General features: G+C 46.7%; 1 protein-coding gene across 3 annotated transcripts in view; it reads right to left on the bottom strand.

Annotated features, from left to right (window-relative positions):
* The window catches only part of MAP2K4 (mitogen-activated protein kinase kinase 4), a 139,753-nt gene that overhangs the window by 76,161 nt on the left and 49,553 nt on the right, over positions 1 to 14,039 (bottom strand). The window contains exon 1 of one of the 3 annotated variants that reach the window (XM_086686053.1): positions 10,025 to 12,572. The exons of the other annotated variants lie outside the window; for them this stretch is intronic. Within the exon in view, the coding sequence (XP_086542179.1) occupies positions 10,025 to 10,047 (23 nt within the window). The 5' untranslated portion in view covers positions 10,048 to 12,572. Of the gene's footprint in view, positions 1 to 10,024; positions 12,573 to 14,039 lie in introns of those variants that run through there. 3 annotated transcript variants of the gene reach the window in all.

The raw sequence follows: 14,039 nt of genomic DNA, 5'->3' as shown, positions 1-14,039 counted from the left end.
ACCAAAAACCAAGATTTTCAAACATTTTCACAAAGTATTAGACAGTAATAAAACGAAATGCAATCGTGCAATTCCTAGGGTTCAAAGAAAAGATAGCAATTTCAGGGTGACCTCAGAGTCTCCAGACACCAAGAATTTCACCGCTTTGCAGCTAACCCTATAAACTAAAGTCAATTCCCTTTGGCCCCCTTGTACAAGTGCTCAGAAAGACAAAAGACAAATACTTTTGGTGACCTGAGTCATAGCTGTAGCTTCAAAGTCCCAGTTTATTCCACTTCTAGAAAAATCTCACCCAGAGTCTCAAGGGCAACAAGGAGATCACGTGCAGTCTGCCGACTGCAATTTCTGTCCTAAGATACAATTTCTGGGGGCACCGGGGTGGCTCGATTGGTTGAGCATCTGACTCTCGATTTCGGCTCAGGTCAGGATCCAGGGTCGAGGCAGCAAACCCCACACCAGGCTCCACAATGAACGTGGAGCCTGCTGGAGAGTCTCTCTCTCTCTCTCTCTCTCTCTCTCTCTCTCTCTCTCTCTCCCTCCCTCCCTCCCTCCCTCTCTCTCTCCCTCTGCCCTCCTCCCCAGCTTGCGCTCACTCTCTCTCTCAAAAATAAAAATTTTTAAATTTTAAACGTTTTAAAAAAAATTTTTTTAAAGATATAATTTCTGTCCTAACTAAATAGCAGGCCTAGAGAAGAAAATAAAAATAGTAAAAAAAAAAAAAAAAAAAATATATATATATATATATATATATATATGAATAGCAGAAAACACACTCATGGAGAGAAAAGGTTTCCTGACTCCTAAGCTACACTCCTAAGGGGAAGAAAGGTTTCCTGACTTTTCCTGGAATACCGCTTTCTTGAGACTAAGGGACTGTGTTTTATCAGCAATGACTTCCAAATCTCTCTCATTTTCCCACTTCTCTGTGGATGATTTTCTACAGAGTATCCTTAGCTGCTTTCAGTGAATCCTCCATAGGATTCCGCCTTCAAGCACCTGATGATCCATCCGGGGAACTGAGCCAGCAGCCCCCCCGTGGCAATTACCGCCAGCTGCCAGCCAACACCTGTCCTCCTCTTCTCGATAAGGTCTTCTTTATTCGGGGAAACACTACACGCAGCTAAAACGCTACACTTCCCAACTGCTATGGAATCACCTGCGCTCCCCCTCCCCCCTTTCCCGCCAAAATTCATGTCAAAGCCCTAACCCCCAGCGTGACTGTATTGGAGACAGGGCCTACAAGGAGATAATTATGTTTAAACGAGGTCATAAGGGTGGAGCCCTGATCGGATGGGACTAGTGTCCTTCTTAGAAGGACCCCAGCGGAGACAGGCTCTCCCCCACCCTCACGCTTGCACAAAGCAGAGGTCACAGAGCAAGATGGCGGCCACCAACAAGCCAAGGGAAGAATCCTCGGGACGAAACCTACCTGGTCGGCACCTTGATCTTCCAGGCCTCCAGAAGTGCCAGCAATAGACTTCTGTTGTTGGAGCCACCCAAGCTGTAGTATTTTGTTATGATGGCCCGAGCGGATGGAGAAGGCAAACTTCCTTGTGGTTAGAGGCAGTAGGATGAATGCAGTATTTGAAAGGAGCTGAGCTCGGGCACCTGGGGGCTCAGTCGGCTCAGGTCATGATCTCGCGGTTCGTGAGTTCGAGCCCCATGTCAGGCTCCGTGCTGACAGCTCAGAGCCTGGAGCATGTTTCAGATTCTGTGTCTCCCTCTCTCTCTCTCTCTCTCTGCCCCTCCCCTGCTGTGCTCTCTCTCTCTCTCTCTCTGTGTGTCCCAAAAATAAATAGATAAAAGGAGGTGACTCAGCCAGAAGGAAGGTCATGGGTTTTTTCTTCTCTTTCTCCCCCTTCTGGTTCTTGTTGCCTGGAATACTGGTGAGGACTGGAGTTCCAATCACCCTCAAGTCCCTTGAGAATAGAAACCATGTACTGAGAATGAGGGAGAAGAAAATTACGGCTCTCTAGACTCTGATGACCATGAAGCCATTTCACCAACCCTACGCCTACCTATCTCCAGACAACATCTCCAGAAAGAGAAATAAACTGTCTTACTTAAGCCGCTATCTGTCCTCACCGCTGATGCTGTTGATATGCAAACTCATTTCCGGTTAATGCAGCCCCCAAGGACATCTTATTTCCCAGTGATTGTCACGGGAGGAGGTCCCTGGCATCTGGCAGTGGTGAAGAGGGAGGGAACAGGTGGAAGTCTGGTCATGACAATGACTGGGAAGTGCTATGAGCACTTAGTGGCTGAGGGTCAATGATGCTAAAATGGTTTCAAATCCACAGACCAGTTACAAACAGGCCAAGAACACTTCCCTGAATAAAGTCCTTAACTCTGGCATCCCTCATTTCTTACAGCCAGCCCTAATCATCCCTGTACCCAGCGACTAGCAGTTTCAACCTCTAGGGCAAACATGCCCAGACAGACAGACAGACATACACATACACATACACACACACACACACACACACACACACACACACACAGAGAGAGAGAGAGAGAAACTGACACAGATACTGTGGGCATCACAAATAAGTAGAATATGTGTGTTTTCTTTTACAAAACATGCAAAATGATGGGTAGAATGAATCCACGCAATACAGACCTTATTAAGACGCAAATGCGATATAAGAAAATTATTTTTTGAAATAAGGGGGACATCTTGTTACATGAAAATCTGAAAGCTGTCATTTCTGAGCCCACATGTTTGCAGTGAAGTCCTTTAGTGTACCCTCTTTGATCACCGACCCTCTGGACAGAAATGACCACTTTGTCTTTTCACTACTTACTGAACACTGAATCATCACTACTGCGTTTTCACTACCATCCTTTCACTGATTCGGACTGATGTGTACAAGTTTCTAAAATCCTACAGATTCCCCTCCCCCCCCCAAAAAAAATTAAAAACTTTGACATGATGTTCCAGAGCATTCCTGAGACTGGACACTGGGAAAAGCTTTATTTCTATCTAAAGCGTCCAATAAAGCTGCCCGGCTTTGCACATAGGTGGGTGGACTTGTTCTTTGGAGAAATATAGCCAGCACGGCCACGGCTACCTGGGATGTCTCTAGTTCATCTTCCACCCCTACCCTCTGCTAAATCCAGAGGGCACCCTTCTGTGCTAATTCAGCAGCAGGATAAGTACTCGGACAAACGTAAAGGGTATAGGCTAAACTGTTAAGCAAGTGCCCACAGAGCCCCGTCCACAGCGCCCTTTTCCCTCACGCCCACCTAAAAGGTGATCAGGGGTGAGATCACTCTTTTAAGCCGCAGTTTGGTTTCTTACTCTTAGAGTTGGACTTTTTTTTTTGCCACTTGGCGAGCAAGTGTCTCTTCCTTGGTTAAGTCCCTGGGAGAACACCCCTGAGCCCTCCTGCCAAAGCTTTGTTTTCCTGCTGCTGCTTCTGCTAAGAGTTATTAGTATATGTTATTAACTTATCGACTGACTCTTGGTCCTGTGCTGTAAATATTTCTCCAGAGTGTGTTTACCTTCCCATTCTATTTATGAATTTATACCTGTAAAACATTCAGAAACGTGCATGCTCTCAAGTCGATCGTGCCATTTCACTCTGCCACGCAGTATCATTCAAGTTCACTTCCGCGTGCAAAATGGACTTCCTTCCACCATTGCCTTTCCAGCTTCCTGCCAATGCCTTATTTTCTCACCTATCACCTAATCAATAATCCTGTTCCCTATTTATCCAAACTTGCTCTCCCCTCGAGATTTGCTGGGGGCACCAGGGTGGCTCAGATGGTTAAGCGTCCAACCTCGGCTCAGGTCATGATGCTCCACAGTTCGTGGGTTTGAGCCCCGTGTCGGGCTCTGTGCTGACAGTGTGGCGCCTGCTTGGGATTCTCTCGCTTTCTGTCTCTCCCCACTCTCACTTTTTCTCTCTCTCAAAAATAAACTTAAAAAAAAAAAACTTGCTGATCCTTTTTTATAAACATCATGATGTCTTCTACTGTATTAAGAATGCCGTAAGGTGCCGCGTTCAGAGATGCTTTCTCAAAGTCAAGAAGACATTGCTTCCTAGTTCCAGAATGTTTGCTCCCGTCTCAGAGGGAGGATACGTGTGGCACTCACGCTTGGGCCACTGTGGAGCATCAGGGACACAGACTTACTCTCACACTTGAAACAAGTAAAAAAACAGACAAAGTCTGAGATGGTCTTGAAGACACTGGACATCAGGCATCAAAGGACAGTGAACACCGAGAGGCAAGAAATACACACGGTGAGCCTATGGCTGTCCCCAGCTTCCGGTCTGGAGGGGTCCACACACTGCGAGGGGACGGGGGACCAGGGGGACCGAGGCACCTCCTGGCAGTATCCTGGTGTTGAGCAGACAGATCTGGGTGTCTGAGGAGACCAAGGTAGCCAGAGTCTAAGAAGCAGAGTTCTGGGATAAGAGAGCGCTGCACAGAAAGAGAACCCCACAGATAGGCACGGAGCCCTCCTTGGTCAGCACGCTCTTACAAAGACCCTACACTCGCCTGGGGAAAGAACCCCCCAAAACGATTAGAGGGAACAATGCCCAGGCTGGAGCGGTACTCAGAACACCCACCAAAGCTGGTAAGCAAGAGTCAACAGGATCCAGCTGTTTCCAAGTAACTTAACCAAAGATTCGTAGGAATGCAAAAACACCTGGCACCCAAAGTCCGGCCTGCAATCTAAAACTCAGCAAGGATGCAGAGAAGCAAAATAAGATGGCCCAAAATGAAGAGAAAGATCAACCAATTCTAACTGAGTCAGAAATGGCGAAGATGCCAGAATTAGCAAAGACAATGAAACTGTGCTTATGACTCTATGGTGTGTGTTCGAGAAACTGAAGGGCAGACGAATACATCGGACAGATGTGGGATATACAAAAAGCAACGAAACCAAACGTCTAGACAGAAAAGCTAGAACACGTCAGGAGGAAACTTTGGGGGTGGTAGGTATGTTCACTAACCTGCCTGGAGTGGTGCTTTCACAGGGTATACGCACGTCAAAACTTCCCAAACTGTACACTTTCACTACATACAGTTTATTATATGTCAACTATACCTAAGTAAGATTGATGGGAAAGAGAGAAAGAGACTGTCTTTGAGCCTCACTCTCCTTGTGGGAAAGGGATTTGTCCATCCCGTGTCTATATGTTCAAACCCTGTCTGTAGTTCAAGGCCCCGGGGCTCAGGGTATTCCCAATCAGAGCACGCACTGCTCCAGAGGCAAATTCTCTCTTGATGTCCTTGTCCTCGAATTCCATACTCTTCAACGGACAGCAGCAAATCTAAGAATATAATCCTCAGTCTATTTTGCTACACCACCCTTCTCTGCGTCCACGCTGCCCAGATGAAATGTACCTACATCCATCTGGCCTCCCTCCCCAGTTATTTTCTGGGACTTGCTAGTCAGGAGGGGGAAGGCCTTGGGGTGGGGGAGGCACTCTGTCTCTTAAACTAATGGTTCAGAAGAGGCCACATTTTCTCCTGCGGTCTGCAGGAATGCCCTAAGAGAAATCCTCGGTAAATCTCTTCTTGATTCCTATAGAGACTCCACGTGGAATTGTCTTAATTTTCTGTGTTTCATATATCCATCCTTGTTTCTTAATAAATAGTTTAGCAGGATGCTGCTTCTCCTACAAATCTGAAATTGCTTTTACGAAGTCAGAACATTAGTTCCTGAAGCAAGTAACGAAGGACCAAGAATCTTAATCCCTTTTCATTCATAACCTGTAGCTAGCTGTGTGAACTGTCTTGTAAACTATGGAACATTCTCAAGCTCACCTTTATTATTCTGGGGCAGGGTGGGCATTTACCCAAACTAGTCAATGAGAAAAAAAAAAAAAAGATTTTATAGATTTATCTACAGACACAATCTAAAGATTTATCAACAGACACACTTAGGAACACAGGCTATTTTATATAATATACCTACTTGAAACAGAGGGTATTTTTGAACCTCCTACAGTGCTTACATTTTAGCTTGTGTGAATTGTGATCAAACCAGCTTAATTTAATACCAGTCTAGGCTGTAGACCTTAACTCACTCTACTTCCTTATGTATACTCTAGGTGCCTACAGAAAAATAAAAAGGTAAATATCTAATTACAGTTGAATCTGGGTCTTGCTGTGAAGGGAAGCCAGAGCACACAACTCAACATGTGTGCTAGTGAATGCACAAAATAGCCTGTGAAAGGAGAAAAGAAGAAAACATTCTTCATGCCCCCAGCTTCCGGACATCTCCGTTTGGGTTTCAGATGCACACAGTCACAGACTAACAGAATCGTCCAGGCTTGTCCTTCAGAAAACCCTGCCTGGAGGTCCTGGATTGGGTCCAGTGCTCTTCCTCAGCACCCACATATGCTAAAATCAGGAAACACCCAGTCCGGGGCCCCTGGGTGGCTCAGTCGACAGCTCAGAGCCTGGAGCTTGCTTTGGATTCTAGGTCTCCCTCTCTCTGCCCCTTCCTCCCCAAAACTAAACATTAAGAAAAAAAAATTGGGAGGCCTGGGTGGCTGAGTCCGTTTAGCGTCCGACTTCAGCTCAGGTCATGATCTCACAGTCTGTGAGTTTGAGCCCCGCATCGGGCTCTGTGCTGACAGCTCAGAGCCTAGAGTCTGCTTCAGATTCTGTCTCCCTCTCTCTCTGTGCCTCCCCCACTCACACTCTGTCTCTCTCAAAAATAAACAAACATTAAAAAAATTTTTAATTAAAAGAAGAAAAAAGAAAAAAAAAAAAAAGAAATACCCAGTCCATGGCAAATTCCTGATCTGCAGTCCCAGCAACGTTTTCTTTAAAGTAGATTAGGCTAGTTTGGTACTTCTTCTTGGTGAGCCCTATTGTGGGTCCACATCTAACCGTTTGTGCTTAATTCTTCTGATAATTCCGTCTATCGAGCCAAACTCAGAGGTCTCCTTTGAAGGGGCCCAGGGGAGGATACAGGCAACAGGCCAGGGTCCCTCAAGTCGCAGAACAAGGAGGCTTCTGTCCGCAGCTCGGGCACCCGGGCTGGAGTCTCCTGTCTACGAACTGATCCTTCACCATGGGCGTGCATCGCTTCTTAAACGTTCCCAAGTACTCCCCAGTCTGCCTCAGGAAACATCCCACGGGAGCAAGGACACCGTGGCTTACTGATAGGAGGAGGACACCGCAGACCTCTCCTGCCCAGGCCGACACCTCCCATTCTCCCACAACGACACACACCGCCCACCCGGAGTCCGGTCTCCAGTTCACAGCTCTGTCCACCGGCGTATCCACTCCACGCCGCGGCTCCTCCGCTCGCTAATCAAGTCTACTTATCTTCAAGCACCCACACGTACTCCCCACTGCCGTGATCTGCACAGGACTCTAATTCCCCAAAGCTCTGATTCTTCTGGGACCAAAATGCCAAATCCACTGTGTTGTTTCTCGGGGGCGGGAGCCAAGGAGAGACTAATAGGAGGCACTAGGCCCTGCCCTTCGTCAGCTTCCCGCAAATGTGGGGGTACTTTTTCTCCCAGATATTCTGAGACTATCTCTGCCCGGCGACTTCCCTTTGCATCACAGAGGCTGTCTGCTCCGATTTCAACTACGTCTCCACCACTCTGTTCTTGAAAAGTGAACGGAACGTCCTCTCCAGCAGGTCACGTCTATCACAGAGCATATGCTCCACGGGTTTCCAGAGGACACTTGCCAGGAGCCAGTCAGTCATTTTTTTACTTAGGTAATTTCTACACCCAACGTGGGGCTCGAACTCACGACCCCAAGATTACTACGAGTCGCGTGTTCTTCCGAATGAGCCAGCCAGGCGCCCTAAGGAGCTAGCTACTCTTATCACAAAACGTGGTCTGAGAACCCAAAACCCATTTCTCCAATACCACATGCACTGGGCTCAACTGGGGTCCCCCAACAACAGATTTATCCACCTCAGAAGGTGACCTTATCTTTACAGATACAATTAAGATAAAGATCTTGAGGAAAGGTCATCCTGGACTTGGGTGGGCCCTAAATATATTGGCAAGTGTCCTTACAAGAGACAGACAGGAAGACAGAGACGCAGGGAGACACAGGGAGGAAATCCAAGCAAGGACAGAGGCGACTGGGGTCCTGCCACCTCCACCCCAGGAATGCCAGGAGGTACCAGGGCTGGAAGAGGGAAGGAAGGATCCCCTCCAAAGCCTGTAGAAGAAGCATCACCTTGCCAACACCCTGATTTCAGATTTCTGGCCTCCGAAACTGCGAGAGGATAAATTTCTGTCGTTTTAGTCTACCAAGTCTGTGGCAATTTGTTACAGCAGCCGTAGGAATCCAATACACCATCTAAACCACGAGTCAACAAACTTCTTCTGTAAAGAAACAGATGAACATTTTAGGCATTGCCAGCCCCTCTCTGTAGCAACTATGCGACCAAATGGGTGTGGCTATGTTCCAATAAAACTTTATTTATAAAAACTAGCAGCAGGGCCGCATTTGGCTCCTGAGCTGTGGTTTGAGTACTACGGGAGTACTCAACTGTAGTTTGAGTACTACATGAGACCTATCATTCAGACGATCTCTATCACATCTACTCGTTTTTCATATCCTTCCTCTTTCAACTTTATAATTATTCTCTGGAAGATAAGAAACTCCAGTAATGCACCCAAATCTTATAGTTTTATTTTCAAAATTTAAGCTCAAGATACATTTCAGGCTCTTTCTTAACCCTCACGGCCCCTCCTCCCCCCTACACACACATACACACACACACACACACACACACACACACACACACACACACACACGCAAATCAACAGGCAGTGGAATTGGGGGTCTGTAACCCATCCTTGATTCTCTTGCCACACACGTAAATAAGTACACTAAAGAGGCAGCAGACTCCACGCCTTGGGCATCCTTCCTATCTACGTATCCTTCCGAAAATGACAGCTAATTACCTGAACACATCTCTTCCTCCTGGGCATAAGAACTTGATCCCCCACCCGTGCCAGTGCCTACAGATTTTCCTTTGATAAATAAACATCTCCTGGTGCCCAGAACCTTCTATTATCTAATTAGGCATGTTTGAAGGCTTGAAGCATGTTTTCTCCTCTTCTTTCATGATCACATCCTTCCCCTTCATTTATCTTACTCTTGATTTCCTCCCAACGTTATCAAACATGTCTTTCTCTCCAAATTACTTATTCCTCCTTTTGCCCTGTAAGCAGCCTTGATTTTATCAAGCCGACGTACTCTAAAATGCCTCAAGCTGCTTTAATGCTCTCCTTGGCACATATGCATATATATAACTAGCATTCCTCCTAAGACAGGAAAATAAATAGAACACATACCCTGCACACCACTGCAACCGTTCTGTGTCCGTACTGTTAGCATCTCTAGATGAATACTGCTTTATGCATCCTTCTGCAATGCAGCTCTGTTAATTCCGGAAATTTCCACAGTAAACCCGGTCTGTCAGTTGCCATGGAAACTGTCTGCTTCCTGCCACTACTAACAAAATGAGTATGTTTGCTAAGACCTAAGATGAGGCAAAGGGAAGAACTGGAAAGGAAGGAAGGAAGGAAGGAAGGAAGGAAGGAAGGAAGGAAGGAAGGAAGGAAGGAAGGAAGGAAGGAAAGATGTCCAAAAGAATTGCTCAAACACTCCAAATATAAAATTTCAAATTCTGATATTCATATGCAGTGAGGAGAAGACACTAATGACACAGATCTGCAGTGCCTTGGGCAGCACTGACATAGGGAGGAGAAAGCAATTTCCCACCACTAAGGAAAAGAATAAGATTAGAGAGTATAAGACAAGCATCCACGGTGGCATCCTGTGGCTACAGGCAGCATATTCCCTACGAGCTGATGGCGTGTCAGCTGTACTCAGCGTTTACCATTAGCACAGTTTCTCTGGGCGGTGTTTCTTACACACAAAAGTTAAGAAAGCTGCCTTAGCTAAACCAACAGGTTACCAGTTTTCCTAAGATCCTCTCCCTGTCTGGGTCCCCATCTCCACGCGCGGCTACCTAACGCCTTTTCCCCACTAGTATGGAAGAAATCAGGGTCCTTACATGCAGATGTCAGGAGCAGGCATCGAGACAGCCACCTTACGAGGACTCTCAGAATATTAGGCACAGCTGACCACAATCGCTCCCACCTGCCCCTGGAAAAATTGCATGTCATGCTTCTGTGACATCACATGGAACAATCTGCTGCCTACCTCTCAAGCGTCTCTGTTTTCTCTGCCTGTCGCTTCTCTGCTGTCCAACCTCGACATGTTAGATTTCCTCGGGGCTCAGCCCGGGATCCGATTCTCTCATCGAGATACACTCTCTCCCCGGACAACATCAGCATCTACATGCCGACAGCTCGCAACCTTTAATTTCCAAGCTACCCCGTCTTCTCTAGGTACCAGACTTCCATTTTCAACACCACAGTGGGTGCTGTATTTACCCCTTGATCTCGCAGGATATTTCAGGGGCATCTCAAATCTGACATACCTCAAGCTGAACTCCTGTTCTTCTGTGCCGTCCCCCACAGACACGCCACGGCCGGTGGGCCCATTTCAGCAATGGCAGCTGAACCCATCATTCAACCCACAATTCTGGAAGTGACCAGGGACACTTTCCCATTTTTGCCACAGACATTCAAATTGTTTCTTGTTTTTGTTAATGCTTCCTTCAAAATTCCTTCACAAGCTCCATTTCCCTGTATGTCCCTGTCATCAACTAATATCATCACCCATCATGCCATAGCCACACTACCACCGCCTCATGAGGACTCCTGAATTCCTTTCTTGCCTCTCCACAATACATACTGCACACAGCAGCCAGGGTGATCGCACCGGGGTGTAAATCAGATGGTGCCACTCGCCTGCTCATAACCCTTCGTTAGCTTCCCACTCCCTTTGGGTTTTTCTTTTATTTTTAAGTTTATTTATTTTGAGAGAGCTAGTACGAGACGGGGAGGAGCAGAGAGAGAGGAAGCGAGAGAACCAGAAGCAGGCTCCTTGCACTATCAGTGTGGAGCCCATGGTGGGGCTCGATCTCACGAGCCGCGAGATCATGACCTGAGCCGAAATCAAGAGTCTGTCACTTGAATGACTGCGTCACCCAGGCGCCCGCACCAACTCGCAAATGCCATCCCAAGTGGTTACCTACAAGGCCACGTGTGATCGGGCCCATGACTCTCTCTCCACCCTTAAATGCACTTCTCCTTCTTGTTTTCTGATCAAATTGGCATCTCTTTGTTTCCCTGAAAAGCTGAATCTTTTCCACCTTGATACGTTGCCTCTTCAAATACTTGCAATTCCCTGCACTTGGAACGCCCTCAGCAGCCCCCTTCCCCAAATCTAGTAACAACCTGCCCGGGCTCAGAAGCCTTCAGTGACAACTTGTTCATCTCCATGCTGAATCAAGCCCCTCATATGCTCTCAGCTGGCCCTTTTCCTGGAACAGCATGAATACTACCTATAATTACACACACACACACACACACACACACACACACACACACACGCTGAATGTGTCATCCCAACACCTGAAGCTTCATTAAGTAGCAGCAGAATCTCCTTTTTTTCAACATGAAATACCCAGTGTCCACCGTAGTATCTGGCAGATGGTGGCATTCAACAAACAGGTGCTGAAAGTCTAATAGAACGTGCGTGGGGTTGGTCTCTGACAGCTACCAAGTCAGCTGCTCATAAAGCTCCGAGGCACTCCCTGGACTCTAGGAGATACCCCGTAACCTAAGCTCCCCCTCGTTTTACATCCACTCAAACCCCAAGACATGGAGGAACACACCACTGACATCTGACTTCGGCAGCTCCTAGGTCAGGACAGAGGCGACGGTAACCGTCCGCGTGAACCTACAATGCTTCTCTGGTCGATGGTCCCCAACCACAGGCAATGTTGCACTTGTACCTCAAGGGTCACATGGCCACATCTGGAGATTCCCTGCACTTGAAACAACTAGGTGGTTGTTCCTACTGGGGGGGGAGGGGAGTGCTACTGGCATCTGGTGGGGGGAAGCCAGAGTTACCAGGAAGCATCCTACAGTGCGCAGCCCAGCCTCCCGCCTCCTACACCAAGAACTATCCCGTCTAAAGCGTCAATAGCGCCAAGGTGGAGAAGATACAGCTACTCCCACAGTCTTGGAAGATAGGAGTAGGGCCCAAAACTGTCAATCTGGACACCTGTCTGGCTCAGTCGGTGGAGTGTGTGACTCTTGATCTCAGGGTTGTGAGTTTGATCCACATGTTGGGTGTAGAGATTACTTAAGAGCTTAGGAGGGGCACCGGGGTGGCTCAGTCAGTTAAGTGTCTGACTCTTGACTTTGGCTCAGGTCATGATCTCAAGGTTCAAGCCCCGCGTCAGGCTCTGTGCCGACTGTGTGGAGCCTGCTTGGGATTCTCTCTTTCTGCCCCTCCCCTACTTTCTCTTTCTCTCTCTCAAAAGAAACATTAAGAAGAAAATTTAGGGGTGCCTGGGTGGCTCAGTGAGTTAAGCATCTGACTTTGGCTCAGGTCAATATCTCTCAGTTCCTCGGTTCAAGTCCTGTATCGGGCTCTGTGCTGACAGAGCCTGGAGCCTGCTTCAGATTCTGTGTCCTCCTCTCTCTCTGCTCCTCCCCCACTCACCCACTCTCTCTCTCTCTCTCTCTCTCTCTCTCAAAAACAAAACATTAAAACAATTTTTAAAATTTTTAAACAAATAAAATCTTTAAAAAATATTTCTATATATAACATTTTACCAGCACAAAGTTGTTTTTTAAAGCATTATTTTTAATTAAAAAATGAAGGGGCACCTGGGTGGCTCAGTTGGTTAAGCATCCTACTTCAGCCCAGGTCATGATCTCACGGTTGGTGAGTTCGAGCCCCGCGTCAGGCACTGTGCTGACGGCTCGCAGCCTGGAACCTGCTTCAGATTCTGTGTCTCCTCTCTCTGCCCCTCTCCCGCTCATGCTCACACACACTCTCTCTCTCTGTCAAAAATAAATAAACTTAAAAAAATGAAAATAATCTAAATGGTTATCAGTAAGGAACTAATTACATAATTACATAATTGGTATATAATTACATAATACATCAATTCAAATGTAATGAAAGAAAAAACTGATTTCTGAAAATGAATGTGCTAATTTAGAAATACATTTTCAAGATGTACTAAGTGAAAAATCAAGCCACAAAGTAGGGTACTAAATGGCTTTTTGAATAAATATTTTCAAGAATTACATAAATTATTATATATTTTGGTATTTGAACAAGTTTTTCTATAAGGACATACTACACTTAAAAGGGTTTTATCTTGGGGCGCCTGGGTGGCTCAGTCAGTTAAGCGTCCGACTTCAGCTCAGGTCACGATCTCACCGTCCATGAGTTCGAGCCCCGCGTCGGGCTCTGGGCTGATGGCTCAGAGCCTGGAACCTGCTTCTGATTCTGTGTCTGCCTCTCTCTGCCCCTTCCCCGTTCATGCTCTGTCTCTCTCTGTCTCAAAAATAAATAAAAACTTTAAAAAAAAAATTTAAAAAAAAAAAAGGGTTTTATCTTTAGAGAGAACTACGTACCAAATGAATTCTTTCACCAGAAGCATATACCACTCATTTTTTAAACGGTAACATGAACTTTCTGGATGGTAACATTATGAGCCATTTTGATTTTCTTCTTTAAACTTTTCTGAAAGGAAGGATGGAAGAAAGGAAGGAGACAGACTTGTAAATGGTCTTTTTATTTATTTATTTATTTTGAGAGAAAGAGAGCATGAGCAGGGGAGGGACAGAGAGGGAAAGAGAGAGAGAATTCTAAGCAGGCTCCACACTCAGCTCAGAGCCTGAAAGGGGCTCGATCCCACGGCCCTGGGATAACGATCTGAGCTGAAATCAAGAGGCGGATGCTCGACCGACTGAGCCATCCGGGTGCCCCGAGATTTGCTTTTTTTAAGTAATCTCTACACCCACTGTGGAACTCATACTGACAACCCCAGGATCAAGAGTTGCACGCTCTGCGGACTGCACCAGCCAGGCACCGCTCTAGAGCCCAATATAGACAACCTGTCCCCACACTTTTTTCTAGGGGACTCCCGCTATTCA

Source organism: Puma concolor, chromosome E1 (genome assembly GCF_028749965.1).
Source record: "Puma concolor isolate L17-30 chromosome E1, mPumCon1.1.hap2, whole genome shotgun sequence".
Classification (NCBI taxonomy): Eukaryota; Metazoa; Chordata; class Mammalia; order Carnivora; family Felidae; genus Puma; species Puma concolor.
This window is presented reverse-complemented; position numbering and strand designations above follow the sequence as displayed.